At 34.3% G+C, this 21,992-nt stretch overlaps 1 protein-coding gene across 1 annotated transcript in view; it reads left to right on the top strand.

Moving 5' to 3' along the window:
* MDGA2 (MAM domain containing glycosylphosphatidylinositol anchor 2) overlaps window positions 1–21,992 on the top strand; it is an 855,787-nt gene that overhangs the window by 622,209 nt on the left and 211,586 nt on the right. The window contains exon 7 of the mRNA XM_042943085.1: window positions 5,808–6,137. Coding sequence (XP_042799019.1) covers window positions 5,808–6,137 — 330 coding nt within the window. The remainder of the gene's footprint in view (window positions 1–5,807; window positions 6,138–21,992) is intronic.

Genomic DNA, 21,992 nt, shown 5'->3' with positions numbered 1-21,992 from the left:
GTTTTTTAAAAATACCATAAGCCCCTCTAGGAGTATTGCAAAGTGTGTGTTAACATGTTCAAAGTTCTGGGAAGTTCTGCAGGAAAGCAAACTTATTCATATAGTCAATCTCCCAACACTATTTGTTCTGCTTCCTTTTAACATGATCCCTAATGACTTTTTTCTAAAACAAGTTTTGGCAAATACTGTTTCAGTTAATATAACTGTGCTTAGATGTCAGTTTTCTTAATTCTTTCATCTTTCCTTAGAAATGATTATCAACTGAGCTCTAAAGCATGTAAACAAACCCTTTTGCATGAAATTCAGGCTCCTTACAAAGAAAGGATGAGTAACAGATGTTAATTTGATGGCGCATGTCCCTGACACATTATATGACTAGGATACATAACTAGCTAGTCATTGGCCATGATGGAATGAGGTCTCCTGAGTTTTTCTGTACAGAATCCTCTTCTTTACATATATTCCTATATTAATACTGTTTATTCACCAAGTATTATTCTGCTCCTATAACAAAACCCCTGGACCTTAGAGGACATCAAATCTCTTCTCCTTTCTCTATCTTATTCCCTCTGCCATGATTTATCTCAGAACACAAGACTACCAAACAAAAAGAGTTAACATAGATATCAGACTGAATGGAAATGATTGGCATTTGTAAAGTTAATGCTTTGAAATGTCACACTTAATTAAATTTGACAAAACCTCTTAAATACCAATTCTACCAAGGAAACAGCTTCAAAATTTGGAGACCATAAAGAAGGATGAGGCATGGCCCCACTCCCTAGGTTTTCACACTCTCATTGAAGAGGACTGACATCTAATTATAATAGGACAGATTATATACACTATCATTTACTATTTCTTAAGTTGCTCTGCTGATGTAATTTATCTCCAACTGTTTATTCAATTGACATCATGTGAAACTGGCAGTACTTCTTTTTCCACTTAAATATTTTTATTGTCTTTAATAGAAGATAAATAAATAGAAAATCAATTTTTGTTTATCTGACTACACTATTAATGATTTCTAGATCCATTTCTCCCAGCAACATTTTGCCAGTTTTCCTGCAGTCCAGAACCCTACTGATAGTATAAGAATTGGTACACTTTGTGATTTTTAAAGTAATTTAACTACTTAGAATAGTGGGTGGTGATCACTCTGTGTCTCATCATCCTTGTGAAATAGCTATGTTCTCAGCAGAGGTTAAAAGACTGACACCTGATATTTCATATCTGCAAAGAGGTGCTTCCTCATTAAAATTTGACTTTAAAAAATTTTTAAAACAAATTTTTTAAATGTTTATTTCTGAGAAAGAGAGAGAGAGTGAGCAAGAGAGAGAGAGAGAGGAGGGGAGGGGCAGAGAGAGAGGGAGACACAGAATCAGAAGGAGGCTCCAGGCCCTGAGCTTTCAGCACAGAACCCGACACGGGGCTTGAACTTGTGAACTGCCAGATCATGACCTGAGCCAAAGTTGGACACCCAACCGATTGAGCCACCCAGGCACTCCAAAATTTAAAACATTTTGAGTATCACTTCATTTAGTGTCATTTTTGCTGTATCTACAAATTATATTTTCTTTTGGAACTACTATATGCTGTATACTTGTGGAACAGTTGACAATCAGTACATTTTATAATTTTAAGTTTATAGTTACAGGCAAAATACAACCTCATAGCCTCCTCTTTGTCTTTATCTGCATTGAGCCTGTATTCCTGGAAGCCACAGGCATAGACTTCTCCAAAGCCAGTGGTTTCTCGTTCAAAAATAAACTCAAGAAGTAATCTAATTTTATATAATGGAAATATTCTTCATAGCTGTAGTCATCATAGGCAAAAATATACTTTAACTCTAGGGAAAGGCAAGCAGCAAGCCCACCTAGATCTTTGCAGTGGCCTTGCTATAACACACTGGTTTCACTCTACTCGCAGGGCACCTTTTTAAATTTCAGAGTAGAGGGACTTCAGTGAGTGCATCTAGAATATACTCACAAGTAACTTGGCAGAAGTGAATGTGGGCCAAGTTTGTATTCAGTTCTCACAATATTAAAAAAAAAAACAAAACAAAAATGGGGGCTATGGGTTATATGGCAGTGTTTCTAAACTGATTATCCTAAACAGAGACTCAGCTTGATGCCAATTCTTTACATGAACTGCCAGACTAAACAAGTACCTTTTGAGGTTCATCCATCACAATTTATGATACATTAAGCTAAATCTAATGTTCTCTCAGGCTGGTGTTAGGGGATTTTCAATAGTCAGACTAAGAAATTGCATTTGGGGAAAGGGATTTCTCCTTTCTTTTTCTGTAGAATTTCTTTAGTTCTATAGAGTCTTGTTATGTCTGTTGGATCCTTGTTATACTTTGGTACTAATCGCAGATTGATTTTAAGCATTTAAATCTTAACTGGTTAGCAGGAAATGACTTTAAATTAACATTGCATGAACTACCGTAAATTGTTCACTGAAAAAGAGAGTGTTTAATTATAAATGAAGGAACCTGCTTCCCAGTTGATTAACTATATTAAACACTTTATATTTTCAAAGCTCTACACTATTGCTAATAAGCTATTTCTCACAATGGGTCTCAGAGGAAGCCTACTACTATCACCTCCTATTTTTATAAATGATGCACTTGACCCATAAAAATTAGATTGCCCATATTGGACTATATATAAATGAAAAGCTAGAATTAGGTTTCAAGATCTTAATGTACCTGTGCCTAGTTTACAGAGGCATGCTTTTAGTTTTCTGAGGAGCTAAGGTTAGAAAATCAAATAAATTTAACTGGCCACTGGTCCAAGAGATGTTTGTGCGTGGATTCACACATATGCACGCATGCACATACACATTATAGTCCATTATTTCTTTTCCCTTAGACATACACATAATAATACACATTATTTCTTTTCCCTTAGAACATTTCTGTTCTGTGTGCAAAACTAGGTATTTTGTTATGAGGTAACATAAGACAAACTCAATGAGATGGCTCTCCAGTCAAATGATCCATGCTACTTATTCTGATATTCCTTAACTTTAGCGCACTTGCCAGACTGACTTGTCCCTCTTTTCCTTTTTAGAATCTGTCATTCAGAAGACTAATGTGATTGACATTGATCAAGTCACAGAGTGGCCTGATACTGAGAACAACAAATATTTGTGGCAAGGAGTTCATTTTAAAAGCCCACTTGATTATTTTGCTTTTTATCAAAAAATATAGTTGCAAATCATATTGAATTTTTTTAATTAATTGATTATTAGAGTTATAATCTTTAATATTTTTTATACTTCAGATTTGAAAAGTTATTTTCCATGAATAAAACAGTTTGGAACACATACTATAAATATTTTATGTTTTTTAAAAAATCAGTGGCTTTGAATTGTTTTGTTGTTTAAATCTAACTAATCTGATGAACTTGTAGCTCTCTCAGTGGTGGTATCCATTTACTATGTCACTAGGCAGAGAGCAGACCTAACAGTAAGTGCCTAGTAGTAAATAAATATTAATCACCAAAACATCAGAAGTTTTTGTTGTGTTTATATATGGCCACCCTAATAATTTTGGAATGAAATTTATTCTCAATGTACGTCCATACGAAGCTATTAATAAATTAATATATATATTTAAACTTTTAAAATTAAGAATTGTCTGTTTAAAAATTTTATTTAGGTTTATCATTTTTTCTATAGAAACAGAATCAGGAAAATTCTTACCAAATGAAAGTAAACTCATTTAAATATTATGGTGCTGACAAAAGTAAATGCTCCTTGACATACTAATTTTTGGGGACTCTTAAAAAAAGAAAAACTATTGTAGGATACAATTTACTTTGTGCTATAGAACTTTAATTATATTTGAAATATATGTGCACAAGTTATATACCAAATATAGGCATTTTCAGCACATTTTCCTTTCTAGCCACAAAGCTGTATTTCAGTGCCTGTTAAAATATAATCGTATACACACACACACACACACACACACACACACACATACACACACAAGCACACACACACACTCTGGGTAGTAGAATGACATAATTTTTCTTAATTTCATCCTACAGTCATATACTGATAAAGACATTGTTAGCAATAAATAAATAATTGTTAGCATTTTATTTCTGGAAAAATGTAACAAACAACAGTATGAGAATGTGATTTAAATATTTGTTTTTTGGTGTTTTCTTTAAGAATGAAGATTTGTGCCTTTTCTGAACAATATTTTAAAGGATACTCTGAGATTCAGATTTCTTCAAAGTTATAACATTTAATATCTATGTAGAGTGTGGTTTTTCTAGACAGGAGTATCCTAGGTGTCAGGTGGATAAATTGGACTATAATCTATGAGTACAAAATATGCTGTACCAGTACATGAGGGTAAGGATTATGTCTGCTTTGTTCATCTCATGTAATAAGAGCCTCATCTAGCACCTAGTCCTGAAAAGGAGCCCTATAAATTTTTCTTGAATAAAAAGGAATATATAAACATTGTTTTTGGTATTCATTTATCTCTCCTCACTCAGTTGCAAACAAAAAAGCATATGAAAATATATGGGGCTGACTAGTAAATAAAATTAAAAGCAATTTTTTTTTTTAATTTCTAGTGCATTCTTATATAGTTCTAAGATTTCCATGGTATTTTCTTGCTTTTATGGGATGAACTAAGAAAAATCAGGTTAAACTCAAGAAAGGTCACCCATAATGCAATGAGAAGGCCTCCATTATCTGCAGGTCTTTCAAATTCACATCATTTTTGCCAGTGTCATTTATATATGGTTAATGGTAACAGTGAATGGACAATATTTTATTCTGATTATTAATGTTTCAGTGCATATGCCACATTTTATCATATAGGGATATTAAGTGATATTAAGGGGGAGGGAAATGAGTAGGATGTTAGTAAAGAGAAGAATGTATGTCTGTGAATCACTGCCATAAATAAATGTGCAAACCCTATTCTATATTGAGTCCCATGGTATCATTCAAAGTTTACAACTGGGGCCCTTGGGAGGCCAGTAGATGCTCCCCCAAAAGTCTCTGGTAGTTATCACTGCTGACACATGTTAAGAGAACAGTACTGCCCTTAGACCCAGAAAGCACTGCTGTTAGGATACAAACACAGCATGTTTTCCAAACCATCTGCCAAGAGGTTCTTCTGGCCATCTGCATGAGCCAGCACACAGATTCAACTGGAAACATCTATGTATGGTGAAATAGAACAGTCATAGCAAATGTGGTTTTTTTTTAATTCTCTTTAGTGCAGGTTATTTAAATATATGAAAATGCCTTATGAATATGAACTGACTCAATTCTTACCAAACTAGTTTTGGTCAGCATGTAGATAAAATCTTAGAAGAATTTTCTTTAATCTGACATTTGTGCAATATTCTCTGTGAAATTGCACCATAATTAAAGGGTGGCACAGGTATTGAATTGGGCTTATGATCCATATTGTTATTTTTAAGTCTAATACCTAAATGATTTTATACAAAACAAGTTACATCATGTGTTCAAAATTCATTGGCAACAATTTTTAAGTATCATATATAGACAAAGCATCTTTTATATCACTGGAAAATGTTATCCAATTTATAAAAATCAGTGTTTAGAATCTCTAAGTGACTTAGATCTTCAGACTGTTTCCAGGTTTCCTAAATGAGGTTTTTGACATGCACACAACAAAGAAACATATATACACTTCGTTTTATTTTGTTTTACTTTATTTCAGCCCAGAGATGATTACCTAGAGTGAATGAATCCTTAATATTATGGAAGTAACACTAACTACTTATGGAATTTTTATGTTTTAGCATTAAAAAAAGGACGATTTTGGATCACACCAGATCCTTATCACAAAGATGACAACATCCAGATTGGGCGTGAGGTGAAAATATCTTGCCAAGTAGAAGCTGTTCCTTCTGAGGAGTTAACATTTAGTTGGTTTAAAAATGGTCGTCCATTGAGAAGTTCTGAGCGGATGGTTATTACACAGACTGATCCGGATGTCTCCCCGGGAACGACAAACTTGGACATCATTGATTTAAAATTCACGGATTTTGGGACATACACATGTGTAGCATCTCTGAAGGGAGGAGGAATATCTGATATCAGTATTGATGTTAATATATCCAGCAGCACAGGTAAGAAGCATATTTGTGATGCAAAAGATGTTTGCATTGAAAATCATTTCTTTATGTTTAGCAGACAAAATAGTTTTCAGTCAAGCTAAGAACATTCTTATTTCCATTTCCTAAAACCACAGTCCTAACATTCTGAATGTCTAATAAATATCACGTTAAAAGACATTGTTACTTCTGTTTTGATTTAGGTTTATAGGAGGCTTTACAGAAGTAGTGTAACAGTAATAGCATTGGCTATGATAGACATAGGCTTCCAGATTAAATAGTAACAGGTGTTTTTTTTTTTTTTTTTAACTTAACTAGGAGCCCTCTGTAGAGCCTAAAATTATATTAATTAATAAAGTTAACAAATTCCTAAAGAGTTAAGACAAATTTTGGGAATTTTAAACAAACAAAATATTTAGTCCTAAGAAGCAAATACTAAGAGATCATTTGAAAGTATTCAAATACAAGATTTATAAAAAATGCATTTTCCACCAATTCAAACCAATGATAAAAGTGTTAAATGTGTAATCCGATGTGGCTTTTTGAAGAACGTTATGATAGAATCTCTTCACAGTGGGAACGGTTAAATATAAAAATATACTGGAGTGAAATTCCTTCTTTTAAAGTTAAAAATGAAAGTGTTATCAATTTTCTCTCGACTAAACATACATCTGTAGATGAGGTAAATTATAGGACTTTGGTATGGGAGGACATGCTAGCTTACCTCTTAGGATGTTTTTAAAAAGCCTTGTGATTCTGTGAACTGCAATCAGTATGCATGGGGACGACACCAACGTAGCTTTGTTTTGCCAGCTTGTTACCAGACTGAATTTCAATTTAGGATTTTTGTATAATTCTAGGGTGAATAATACGTGTTGAAAACATAGAGCACAGATGTCGCCAGCAGACATACTCTGTTTTGAGAACATTTAAACGGCTTTTCCTTTCCAGTCAGGCGGCATTTTGACTCTCGTGTGGTAACAGATTGACTTGTGATTTTGTGTCTTCTCATGATTTAAATTCCGGTGGACACTGGATTGATTTTACTCCTTAAGGGACATAGGTCCATCTTCAGGCTGACCACATGTGCTTACTTTTCACCATTCCGCATTATTTCTAAGAGATATTTCATTTTTATCAGCCACGGTTAATGTGAAAGGAGGTTAGAGGGATGAAAGTTATTTGTGTTTGGCAGAAGTCACTTTCTAGACAAAATGATAATAATAACTATTTTGATAGTAACTATTACCTGAACTTTATTTCCAAGCTGGTGCTAGCACCATTTTAGGATATCTCATAGAAAGCTGTTGATATGCTTAGTCATCATTGTTTATGTTTTCATTCAGTCAACAGACATCCATTGATTGCCTACATCAGTGTGCTAGGTGACATCCCACAATGTTATTTCCTGTAAGAGTGAGAACAGTTTTGTAAGACCCAGAATTATCTGTCCTTATTTTTGAGGGACAATTTTCCAGAATTGGTCTACACTAAATTGTGAACACTGCTTTTTTTGTTTGCTTGTTTGTGTGGTTTTGTTTGCTTCTTGGTTTTTTTTGTTTGTTTGTTTGTTTGTTTTTGTTTTTTTTCCGGAACCAGTGACATAAACCCAGATCCAAACAATCAATACTGCTATCGAAACAGACTTGTCTGATGGTAGCATAGTTCATTCAACATTAAACTTAGACAAAAGAGGGAACATAGAATGGACAGAAGAAACGAGTATTATATAATATCTACAAAATTAGTTCTGACATTCATTTTCTTTTTCTCTTTTTTTTATGTTTACTTATTTTTGAGGGAGAGAGAGAGTGTGTGCCTGAGTGAATAAGCAGGGGAGGGGCAGAGAGAGAATGAGAGAGAGAGAATCCAAAGCAGAGAGAGAGAGAGAGAGAAGGAGAGACAGTACCATGCAGGCTACACACTGTCAGTGCAGAGCCTGATGCAGGGCTTGAACCTATGAATTGTCCAGTCGTGACCTGAGCCAAAATCAAGAGTCAGATGCTTAACTGACTGAACCACCCTGGTGGCTCCTGACACTCATTTTCAAATATACTACTTATATTACCCATTTCAAACTATGGGCTATAAGAGAAAAGGAGAAAAGGTAACTAGCATTGATTCATGGCATTTCTAAAAATCCTAAGTGAAAAGAAATGTCAGAAAAGCAGAAAATATTCTAGAAATGCCTCTTAGGAATAAAAGTTTAGTTATAATAAGTAAAGTTTCTTAAACTGTTATCATCTGGTCTGGTTACCAAATGTAACAATGCTAGAGATAAAAGGAGATATATGAAGTCCTCTTTTTTTTCTTTTTTTTTTTTCAAAATTTTTTAACGTTTATTTATTTTTGAGACAGAGAGAGACAGATCATGAACAGGGGAGGGGCAGAGAGAGAGGGAGACACAGAATCCAAAGCAGGCTCCAGGCTCTGAGCTGTCAGCACAGAGCCCGACGCGGGGCTCGAACTCACGGACCGCGAGATCATGACCTGAGCCGAAGTCGGACGCTCAACTGACCGAGCCACCCAGGCGGCCCTATTAAGTCCTCTTTTAAAACACTCCCCTTTGCTGTCCCCCACCCATCACAGACAGACCTGGTTATTGTCTGTCTCCTCCTTAGAGTGGGAGCTCCATGTAGTCTAGGCCTTTGTCTGTACTGCTTGTTATTATAATATCAGCATCTGGAGCAATATATAGTACTTCGTAGGTACTCAAAAAGTAATTTTATTTATTTATTATTTATTTATTTACTTATTTGTTTACTTATTTACTTATTTATATTGAGCAGGGGAAAGGAGCAAAAGGAGAGAGAAAAAGAATCTTAATCGTAAGCAGGCTCCATACTCAGTCTGAAACCTGATGCAGGGCTTGATCCCATGACCCTGGGTTCCTGACCTGAGCTGAAATCCAGAGTCAGACCCTCAACCAACTGAGCCATCCAGGGCCCCCCCAAAATAATTACTAGATAAAGACATGAGCTAATTTGTGCCCATAGCTTTCCTTTTTAGGTTTTCTTTTCTCTTATTACTCTGAGTTAGGCATTTTTGTGTCTGTCTCCCTGCCCTTATAATTTCCTACTGTCTTTAAGAAGCATTATTCAGTACGCCAATGTATACTGTGATTTGAGGTGTTATCACTATTAAGGGCAGGAATGGCTCCATAATTTATGGTGTCCTGTGGAAATATAAAGCAGATCCCTTGTTCAGAACCTGCTGAGAATTTCACGGTAACAACATCGAATCATTAATTTAAGCACAGGATCCTTGTGAGTGTGGGTGGCATGGTACTGACATGCACAGGGGATTGAACTTTGATAGAAAGGCCTGAAGAAGATGAAGTTTAATCTAAAGCATGAGTCACTCACTGGAGGCAATTGCATATTCTGTCTTTATGCCAAAACTTGTTTTCATGCTCTGTTTTGATTACAATAGAATGGAATACCAGATTACATTATAAAGATCTGCAGATCTGAGATTATGTGATTCAATGGGTACTGAAAATATTATTTTTATCCTCACATAGTAGAAGACTCCACTTAAAGCAATGCTTTAGGATGAAATATAGAGGTATTCCTGGGGGTAGAATTTGAACAGTGAGAATGAACAAGCTGTAACATGCAGGAAAATCTTGGACTACATTAATTCTATGAACCACACGGGAGGATTCAAAGGAAATTTCCACAGTCGGGCGAGTGAAGTCAAAGAGGAGGAAATTGCTGTTAATATTTAAGTAAATATGTGGGGACCTCTTCGGTTCTGGATTTTGCTAGTTATATTATTACTATTTCAGGGAATTTAGGATTGACCAAGTGGTCGTGATTTTCTTATGTGCTAGATGTTTTCTATATGTTAAATGTAAGCTATTTAGGGTGACATCTTAAACTTAAAAAAAAGCCTCTAAATCTTTTGTTTTTCATAAAAATCTTACACTTAGGCCTGAGTTATCACTTACTGTGTTTAAGAGACATATATGAACTTTACTAAGCTGAGGATGAGGTACCATAAGGCAATTCTGCCTAATATAGTTAGAAAAGCATTTTTTTTTAATGAAAGCCACATCTCTAGATATGCTTTTGAGGACTTTTAAAACTGAAATATAAAATATCTCAGGAAGGTAAATCCTAGTTTACAGAATTATTAATATTTTAAAAAGATAATGATTTGATTTTTAAAAAAAATTGAAGAGAAAGGCTACATGTATTTATTTTGGAGTTTGCCTCATGCATTTGATTGAATAATAAAAACACATTTGATTGAATGTGATATATGATGATAGATTATGTCTTACTTTCACATTAATTCATTATTAGTAGCTACTTTCATTCTGACTCTGCAAGCATTCAGATTGTTTTATTGTAAGCATTTGTTTTGTCTATTTAAAATTCATGTTTCTGGGGCACCTGGGTGGCTCAGTTGGTTGAATGTCCAATTCTTGATTTCGGCTCAAGTCATGATCCCATGATCATGTGATTGGGCCCTGTGATGGGCTCTGTGCTGAGCATGGAACCTGATAAAGATTCTCTCTCTCTCCTTTTGCCCCTTTCCCCCACTCATGCTTTCTCTCTCATTCTAATAATAATAGTAATAATAATAATAATAATAATAATAATAATAATTCCATGTTTCTTGCAGATTCTTCTGTTATTGTTCTGTATCTGGCTCCATGTCGTATGGTGATGGACAAATGGGCCTTTCCCTTAGGGACCTTACAATCTAAGTTTTCATATTACTTAGTTATCAGGTGACTTAGAAATTAGGCACAGTTTATAGTGGGAAGGAAGCTGTACTTAAATTTGATCATATTTCTGTAGGAACTGTGAATGCTTTCTTTAATATTAGCCCAGGAAAGTTTCAGAGGAAAATGACATTTGAGTTAAATCTTGATAGAAATGGCATTGTGTTAGGAATAGTGGAGGGAGGAGGGTACAGCTGGCAAAATATACAGGATGAAGAAAATCCTGGAAATATTACATGATTCTCATGTTCTGCTTTTACTATAGGATTGATAGTAATTGATATTAAGATAAGTTGTATTGGTTTATTTCAATTTTATTGCTATCATTATGGAAGCTATATTTTATCTAGTAGATAGCTTTAAAAAACACATTGTACTAATTATAAATTTATCAGTTAAAAGTAAATATACTGAAATTTTCATTGTTACAGTTCAATTTTGTAAAATGAAGATCTTCCCCATACTTGCTGAAAAAAGCATGTGAATTTTAGCCTAAAATCCCAGCAATAGTTAAAACCAACTCTTAAAATCTTTTCACCTGATTGTTAATTCATTTTAAAATATAATTGTTACCGTAACTATTTAATTTTCAGAAGGCTTGCTGAGAATTACTCTATTGCTTCCTCCAGGGTCGTTCTGAGGTAAAGTCCTTAGGTACTTACTAGTTCGCATGTACTTCTTTGCATGACCTGACAAACGTGTAGGTTTATAGGAAACTCAGAAGCATCTGCATCATGCTAGAAAATATAAGCAGTGAGACTGGCGATCTGTGGAATTCCCGTGGTGAGACATCTGGTGGGCAAATAGAGCAGAAGACTCAAAACAGATTTGATGATTTTCTCCTCCCTTGTTAGAATACATGAGAATTTTGTATAGCAGAAAATTGAGCAAGATTTAGAGGATTAAACCATAAACATAGGCACACAGAGCTGACCAACTGAGAAAATAATTTTGAAATTTTAGCTTCGCTGCTGACTACATGACTGGTTACTATAAATATGATGGTTAACAAATGTTTGTACAAGCATTCACACCTGTGAAATTAAACGCTCTTGATAACACGGGGATATAATACACAACTAATAAGAATAGCTAATGAGCTGGAAGGCAAAAGAAAAATGATTAAGCCCTGTTCATTAATTGGCTTCTTTGCCCTTTTTCAGTTAAAGAATAATAGAAATGCATGAAATTCTGCTGATTAAAACTGAAGTTCTATAGAATGACTGTAGTGAAAGATAGACCCTTTCATGTAAGAGGAAATCATAAATAAAACCAATGCATGTAAGATCTGACAATGCTTTGATAAGAGGAAACTTCCATGCAGTGAAAAGTTATGTAATCACTTACTCAGTTACTAGACCCAGAAAAATTCATTTTCTTCCTTGACTCCAAAATTATGAAGTTCAGTCCATGACCTACAAATTAATGGTGAAGAACAGAGGTCAGCAATATTTTTCTAGAAAGGTCCAAATAGTAAATATTTTCAGCTTTGTAGGCTATGAGGTTTCTGTTGCAACTATCTTAGTCTGCTGTTGTAGTAGGAAAGCTTCCACATACAGTGGGCATGACTGTGTCCTAATAAAACTTTATTTATAAAAACAGGTTGTGGGCCATATTTTGCCTCAGACCATGTTGTGCTAAAATCTAACCTAGATTGTTGGAACTCTATTAAGAATTAAAATAGTAACAAAGCTGAATTCTTATGGACTTACTAGGAAACTAAGTTAAACCCACAAATAACTGCTATTTGTCTGTACAAATACTAATATATTTTCTATAGACTGAGGTGAAATCTCAGCCTTTCTCTATTTCTTATTCATCTGTATATCTTATTGGGTTCCTGGTTAAGCTGAAAATTGTCTGCTAGGATGGTCCAAGTTCTAGAATTAATGCATTAAGATCTGAGATTACTTGAGATAGCTCAAATCTCCTTCCTAACACACAAGATTTTCTGCTGCCATCCCTATTCTGCTTGTGACCTCTTAGAGCTATCTTTTATCTGTTTCTACATTTAAAAAATTGTTTTGAATAGCTGAGGAGACAATGAAAAAAAAAACTTTAAAAAAATTTGATACACTGAATTTTGGAGTCTCCTGATTATGGGGTCAGTGTGCTTTTTTCTGAAAGGCTGATTGGCTACTATTCACACTGGCCTCAGGCAGGACTGGTTCTTACAGACTGAATTTACTCTCAATGCTGAAGCTTCTTCTCTCAGTTGACTCTTGTGCTTATTGGAAGGGGTATTATATCTGTCCTTGATACGGGTCAAGAAGAAGCATTGCGTTTTGAGCAGTGTGTCAGTAAAGAGACTGTCACTCTAAAAACTGGTGAATTATCTCTTGTACAGACTTGCCCACTTTCTCTTCATAGGCTTTCCTCTTCATTTACAGCACTGGGACTGGAACTAAATGTAGCTAGCATATATCTTTACTGTGGTACTTAGAGCCTTAAATTGCTATTGTACTTAGTGAATTTCCCAGAGAGACACTGAACTGCAAAATACCGTGTTTAATCACCACATACCCAGAACATTCCTTAGGAAATATTGGGCTATGCATACTCAGAGAGATACCTAATTCTTTTCATTTGTGCTTTCAGTAAAGGATGGTATTTCTGATGGCCTGTATGGTAGGTGTGGCTATATAAATTCATATTTAGGTATGTTAAAGTTTACCAAGAATATTTGATGCTTAACCTTGCCTATTTGAAAATAAGTGTTACTCCTTATATTAAATGTTTTAACTTTAAAATTATTTAATAATTTGGAATTATTTCTTCTGCTCATTTATGTAAATCTTGTATTGCTCAGTGGCTGATGCAGATTTTCTACAAAGGAGACCTATAAATGCAACAATTCGGAAGTGTTGGAGTGGCCAGGCAACTTGTCTGGAATCTGTGTTTGGATAGCTAATATGGCTTTAATTCAGATTGTATGTTTGCAATAATAAAAGAAAAATAGCAGAAATAGCAAAATTTTCTAAAGATGTCTATACTCACTCTTAAGTAGGTTTGAGAAAATATCAGTTGTCCATATCAAATATTATTGTTTGCATTATTCTTATTATTATCATTTAATTTCAGGTAGCTTAATGGGGATTGTGGTGTTTGGAGCTTATGACCAATTCTGTGTTGTCTTTGATAACAACCATTCAAATAGTCAAAACCCCATACTTGAATGTTTTTAAGGTAAAGATACTTTCAGAAGTCTTACCAAGTGCCATATTAAAATGTGCCGAATGACCTAAGAGAAAAATTGTTAAATTACACAAAAATAAGGCAAAGTTCTTTACAAAAAGACTCCTGAAACTTCTGAAGTCATCTTAATGGAGACAGGAAACCCTCCACAAGAAATGTACACACTATTGATAGCTCACAATATTGGTATTTTTTCCTTCCATCTGGTATATAAGACCTTTATTTCACAGTCTGTCAGCCCTAAAGAAACTGCCCTTAGTGGAGGAATATTGAGGCTTGGAAATTTAAATTTGAGAGGCAAAGCTAATTTACAGTGCAAGAAGGAATAAAGCCAAGTGTTCTAATATAGCAGAGAGAAATTAAGTATAGTTGTCACCTGCAATTCTGGAATTAATTCATGAAACATAGTGCATATTCAATCCAAAAAAAAAAAAGTTTTATTCAACAACCACTGTAGGAAAGGAGGTATGGAAGAAATAAAAACAAATAGGGTATAATTCATAATTGATTGTATATCATAGTGAGAATACACTTGAAAACTTTAATAACAGATGAAGTCTAGAGTTGCTTCACAAGCTATCAGAGAAATATAGAAACATATAGCATGAAATGATTGAATCTGGTCAGCAAGAGTTCTATGGAACAGGTGGCATCTGAACTGGATTAAGAATAAGGATTGTATGTCCCTAGATCTTAGAAGAAAATGCATATAATTAGATCTCATTCACTCAAGCAAGAATGACCAAAGAACTTTATCAAGGGGTGAGTATGATCAGATTGGCATTTGGGAGGGGGGGAGGCTATTCATTGGATGAATCTTCAGAGTTCCAAAAAGAGACAATTAGAGGAAGAATGGTGGAGATATAAAATAGTTTCATTTAGAGATAATGTGAGAGAGAAAACAAAATTTTTATTAAGAAGCAAAAAGGCAGTGGGGCTAGGCAGTCCTTCATGGATGTGAATATTAATGTCACTCATGAATGTCATCTGAGAAGTCAATAAAACCTCTTTGCATCTTAGATTCCTTATCTCTCCACTATATCTTTGGAATATTTTTAAGGAAGAGATTAAAGAAATAGAGTGGGAAAAAAAGAACATTAAAACAAAACAAAACACCCTCATTTTGGAGTGGGGGAGGGGAGGAGCTATTTCTTCAGCTGAAGAAATTAATAAGAATCAGATGAGGCACTGGGGAGCACTTATAACCTCTCCTGCTAAGGGACAATTTAGTCAGTGACCAATACTCTCAAGTCAGCTTAAGAGAGAGTCTGACTGGCATCAGGAAATAAGATAAAAACAGAGAGAGAGAGACAAACCATAAGGGATTCTTAAATACAGAGAGCAAACTGAGAGTTGCTGGTGGGGTTTTGGATAGGGGGATGGGCTAAATGGGTGATAGACATTAAGGAGGGCACTTGTTGGGATGAGCACTGGGTGGTATATGCAAGTGATAAATCACTAATTCTACTCCTGAAACCAGTACTACACTGTATATTAACTAATTTGAATTTAAATAAATAAATTTTTAAAAGACAGAGAGAAGTAAAAAAAAAAAAATTTAAGAGAGAGAGAGAGAGAGGGAGAAAGCCTGACTGACATTAGAACAAAGCTATGGACTTGGTCCAGGCCCATATTTACCACTTAATAGCTTTATGACCTTGGGTCTGTCTGGACCTCAAGATTTTTCATCTGTAGAATAAAGGAATCAAGTGGGTAACTGGTTTTAAATGGTGTTCTAATGATAACTAAGGATTTGGGGGAAATATTTTCAAGGGCTACTGAACTGGAGAGAGACAGTAAATAACCAGCTGGAAGTTTTATAATCCCCCCCCCTTTCTTTTCAGTTTCAATCAGAGATAAGCATATATCTCTCTTATATTAGGACTTCTATGTAAGATGATATTTGGGCAACAATTCTGATCCAAATTCATGCACAGATGGTATTAACAACACATAGTTGTCAACTGTTTGCTTAGATAAATTCTTTAGTCCCTTCCAAAGTTTATTGTTCATTTATGCTTCCAAAATGTTATACTCCAGCTGCTTAGAACATGGCAATGCCACCTTCTGAGTGAGAGACTTTAGGTTGTGGGAGACGTTTGAGAGGACAAACTGATTTAGGATCATTTATAGCTGAAGGGTTGGACAACATCCTTGAGTTTCTGGTTACCAATTAGAGAATCATGTTTGATGACCAAAAGAAAGGTCACAAGTAGAGCATGGATTTCACAAGCAGTTGCATTAATTAGAAGTGGATGAACTTGTCCACGAAGAGAATGCGAAACAAAGGTAAAATATATCCAAGGAAATGGTGGAAAAAAGCAAAAATTATAAAGAAAATAAAAAAAAATGGACATAAGGAAAAAGAGCTCCTCAATTTGTGTGGAAGAAGGAATACCCCGGGGAAAACTTATGTATTTATAGCATCTGTCGGACCTTTAATATCTCTTCATCAGCATGAAGAGGCATGTGAAAGATTTTGTTTGTCCCAGGTACTTTAATATTGATGAATGAATTTTGACAATGGAAGCAGCTCTTACCTTTCTTCTAATGAAAGGATTGTGAATTAAGGGAGAGAGGGTGAGTGGAATAGAGGGGAAGAGAGAGAGAGAAAGAGAGATTTACAAAAAGTAACAATTACACTAATTCTCTTTGCAATGAGATCAGTTGCAATGAGATACGGAATATTTAAAATGCTTTTAGTTAGCCTTATCAGTAAGTTACAAGTTGTTTTGAAAAGCATGAATTGTATCAATGTTTTTGCTACTTATATTTTGGGAGGGCATAAATGCAAAAATTCTGTATTTTCTATAATAGTTCAATAAACTTTAATCATGTTTGTAATTAGAATTATCTCACATAAACTTGAATATCTGTAATTATGGAAGTAACATTGGATTTATAAGTTTCCCTGTTATTCATCTTAAAATATGCTTTCCCCCCCAACCCCACAAATACCAAAACAAAGTTTCTACCTTACAGGTTATAGTTTAACAATGGCTAATTTAGCTATTGTAAAATTACCATGTCTTGTGTTGAATATTTTCTTCACTTGGCAGAGTTAAACACTTTTTGAAATTCCTGGATTGCATTAAGATAAGAACAAGTAAGATAAGAACAGATCAATGGGAAATAGGAAAGAATACCCAATTTATGCTTCCTATACTCTTCATCCTTTTATAAATGCAAGCAATGAGGGCCTAAGAACTATTTGAATTTTAAATGACTAAATATAGGTTTATCTAATCTTATGAGGACTAAACACTATTAGTTAGTTTCATAATTTGCATTTAAAATTATACTAACTATCAATAATTTAGTTACTAGAGTTAAAGATGACAGTCTATCCATTAATTGATGAACAATAAATTTCTCCATTAAATTTGTACTTAAGAATAGAATATAGGCTAGGGTATATTATTTAAAGCTATGATATAAAAACTTAATCTGGATCTTTTGCCTAGAGAAGAGGATAGAGTTATGGGAAATAACATTATATTTACTATTTATGTGATTATGACCACACTTCATAATTTTGTGTTTGTAGGTGACACTATCAATCTACCATTATCAGGTGAGGAACAGAGAGATGAATAGAAGTAGCCGTGGAGACTAGATCCATAGACTAATAGTTTGATCATCATTTTGCTCTTGTGGAAGCAGGTACTCTAGAATCCTAGATCTTCTAGCATCCGCTAGAACAATTAGTATAGTGAGTTAACTTGTGTGTAGCATGTAGGTTTCATTTTACATATTAGAATGTCTTAAATCAAAGCTATTTCTTTTAAGAGCTCCAAAATAGAAATTAGAGCTACCATTAATGCAAAGAACTTTCCCCAAAGAATATGCTTACAAATGAATACATTTTTTTAGTAAAAGGACCTTATTAATTTTCCGTCTTAATTTTTCATCCTTCATTGTGGCATATCAGTGAGGTTAGGAAAGAGATTAAATACATTTAGAAAATCACTACAACTGGAATTTTGGTGATATGATTTTGGAAAATTTATAAATTTTGAATATCTAGTTTTAAAATAAAAGATGATTGGGGCAGGTCTTCAGACACCTACTTTGTAAAACATTTTTAAAAGATTTCTAAATGTCTCATTTATTGGCATAGTTTTTAAATATTGAGGCCGTTTATAGATTACCTAATACGTTTTATTTTATAGAGAGGGAAATGGACCCCAAAGCTTAGGTACTTTCTTAGTTCCTATAGCCACATTATGAATTAAGCTTACAATCTCAGATTGTATAAGTCCAGTATAAGAGTTTGCAGCATGCTATAAAATGTCACATCACCTTACATTAAATGGCTATTTCCCTTCACCATCTCAGTGATTCTGAATTTGACAAGGGCCTTGCATGAAAGGGTCACTAAAGGAGGTCTTAAAATATTCCAAAAGAGATTCAGGTAACCTGGTTGGATCATATGCCATGCCCTCTGTTGATGATGGAACACACCTTTCTCTCCTGCTCTGAGAACACCACTCCAAAGAGTGGTAGGATGTTAGGTTCCATTTACCAGTCTTATATTCCACTCACAAAAGCAGAGTAAGGCCTTACCTTATTCTAACCAAGGTACACAGCTTGAACAGTATTCATGTCACCAAAGAAGACCACTTTCAATGTTATGCTAGGTTAAAAATCCTCTAGTGCAGCTCAACATCGTTATACTTATCCTAGCTTCCTGAGAAGAGTGAACCCAGGGTTTGGGTATTTAAAATACTACTTTAACCACACCTGGGGTCTGAGTGGCATAGTTTAAATAACCATAACCCTAGAATATACATTAAAAGTTACAGCATATAAACATAGATCACATTGTTTACAGTGAAGTATTTTTTTTAAAAAATTATATCGCAGCTTAATAAAAACAGAAAAATGCATGAAATGCAAGCATGCAGCTTAGAGACTGAACACATATATATAACTACACAAAATAAACAAAACATTACCATATGTGGAAGATTAAAAGTAAATTATAGACCACATAACATAGAATACCTACTTACAAGAAGTGATAATCTATGAAGTTTGGAGCTTTTATTATATTCTAGTTGCTGGGCTAAATAATTTAAAATGAGTACTTCATTGAATCCTTGGAAAACCCCTTGAAGTACGTACTGCTGTGATTATATCCATTTTACAGATGAGAAACTTGAGCTTTAGAAAGCATAAGTAACTTTACTAGGCCTCAGAGTTTCTAAGTAGCACAGTAAGGTGTTGAACAGAGGTCACTTATGGCTGCCTTTTATATAAAACACATACCCTCTGAATTGAATGAGCTCACGAAATGAGATTTCAGACTCAGAGATAAACTGTGAGAAACGTATTTTCAATGAGTGAATTCATTTCAGAATTCTCAAATCATAATGTGTTTGCCTTTCATACATCTTTGACTAAACAATTGGAGCCTAAGAAGACCTGTTGGCGAAAGTCAACCTAAGAGGCCGTTTAGAACCAGGACTGAAAGCTTTAGAAAAGGGGACATGGCAGTGATTTGCAGGGAAACTGAAGAATTGAGAATGCTGGACTCCCCTCAAGTATATGACAGGTAAATAAGTCAGAATTTCCCCAAGTTTAGAGATCTTCCATCAGTGATGACTAGATTAAAAAGATGTGAAATGTGAAGCATATCATTGCACTTTAAAGAAAGACTGTTGTGCACAATATGAAATATACTGGTAATTTAAATATGTGAAGTAGAAAAAATAGAATGACAGGCAGTTCAAATGTCTGCATCTAAAATGGATTTCGTGTGAATTACAGTCCACTATAAATGAAACATAAGTAGTCCACTTTTACCGAGTCTGTCTAAACAATACTTGTAAACAAAATGTATTTAGTTGACATTTAAGCAGAAATATCCTTGCTTAGGAATAAAATGCAATGTAAAACCATATTAATAAAATGGTACTCTATTCACACTCACATATGAGCTCAGAATGAGTTATGTCTCATTCCAATCAATGGCATTATATGAGTTTTTATTTGGTTTTAAAATTGGGCTCATATTTTTATTGTATCATTCTACACTTCTGCAGACTGGCAGAAGGGACCATAAAGTGCAATCATTCATTGGGAGAATATTTGTTAATAAAGTGTTCATGTGTAATAAAAAAGAAACCTATTTTTTAATTGACCAGTTAGTTACCTACTAACAGATCTGTTAATTAAGCCTCATTTGCTGTAAAGAACATGTGGCCTTGATCTGTTGATGGAACATTGTGTTCACTGGTTGTTTCATCTTGCTCTTGACAAAGCGTGAAAGAGCCAGCTTCATTTTATGTCAAAATGTTTATTAAAATGGTAGTAGTGTCTATTTCCACAGGATAAGGCATATTCAATGATACACAATCAGTGGTGTAATTAGGGAATTTGTAAACCACAGGCATTGTGCAGTGTGGTCATTTACAAGGGGCCTAACAATGTCACATGGATTCTACAAGTAGACAAATGGCCTTTTTATTATAGAAGCAAATTGATTTTTCTAGCCATTCCACGTTGAAGAGTTTACCACTGTGAGCAACAGTTGCTCTACAAAATAAAATAAATTGTGGATTGCTTTAAAGCATCTTTCTTTTGCTATGCTTTCATAAGATGCATTTGATATATAATTTATAGTTATCATCCTTTTAATTTAGAATTCCTTCATCCACAGAAAAGCAATCACATAATTAACATGATCAGACAGCTCCTTTTTACTTACTGGTCCCTGGTTTTCATGGCAACACCCTGACCTTTGTGAAAATGGACAGCACTGACATTTTGTCATCCTCATAAGGGAGGAACAGATGTATTAGGAATGTCCAAGCCCCTTTACTTCATAGAAACAGAATGAGAGCTGGGATATCTGTATTATGTGCCATTTTAGGATAATATCCAAACTCATTGATCAAATTATTGTGTCTAATGAAAGAAATCTGCAACCTTCTTTCCTTGGTTGGCAGTGGGGGATGCCTCTGTTCGGATTTTTAAAAAGTTTATTGCTGTCCATTTCCAAAATGTTATCTTCTTCAAACAGTGTTTTCATCTGAAATGCATATGTATCTCCAATAGAACTGACAATGACAATGTATATATATATATACGTGTGTATATATATATATATATACACACGTATATATATATGTGTATATATATATATATATATATATATATATGGTTTTAAAAATATTTCTTTGATTCTGTGTGTACCCATGTTCAATACTTGAGACATCATGGGTATGAATAAAGCAAGATCTTTGCCCTCAATATAGAAATATATGTATAACAATAAAATACAGTCATTGATACCACACCAGTAAAAGGCACTGATAAGAAAACATAATAACATATAAACATACATGGAGTGTTTACTATATGCTGGACGTTGTGCTCAAGATTTTGTATGTATTATATTGTTTAGTCCTAAAAAAAATGTAGTTGGTACTATTATGCTACTTTATTTAGAGTAAACGAGACAGTGGTTGGAGGACTTTCCCAAGGTCATGCACCTAGTAGGTGGTAGAGTAAGGATCTGAAATTAGGCTGCCAGCCCTGAGCCTTGCTCTTCACAAGTGTACAACTCAAAGTACTTCACAGTTCAGGGATACTCCAGTGTGCATTGTGCCATTGTATCTTTAAATTATCATTAAATTCTCAAAATGACCTAAAATTGGACAGCTGGAAAGTGGGCTGGGTTAAGCCCAAGTCACATTTCTAATTTTGTACCTTAAATCTCTCCCAAACTCTGCACATCTACTAAAAAAAGCCATCAGATTTAAAAATAATTATGAGCAATTACCAGTTACAAAGAATCCTCTCTATTTATCATTTTCTGTAATGCATAGTGCATTTTTGAAGGTAGGGAATGGCCTAATTTATCTCTCTTGCCCTCAGTTTTAAGCATATTTATCTTTTGAAGGAGCTCTAAAATGTGTGTTAAAATGAATTGG

The sequence above is a fragment of the Panthera leo genome, chromosome B3, assembly GCF_018350215.1.
Source record: "Panthera leo isolate Ple1 chromosome B3, P.leo_Ple1_pat1.1, whole genome shotgun sequence".
NCBI classification, from domain to species: Eukaryota; Metazoa; Chordata; class Mammalia; order Carnivora; family Felidae; genus Panthera; species Panthera leo.
This window is presented reverse-complemented; position numbering and strand designations above follow the sequence as displayed.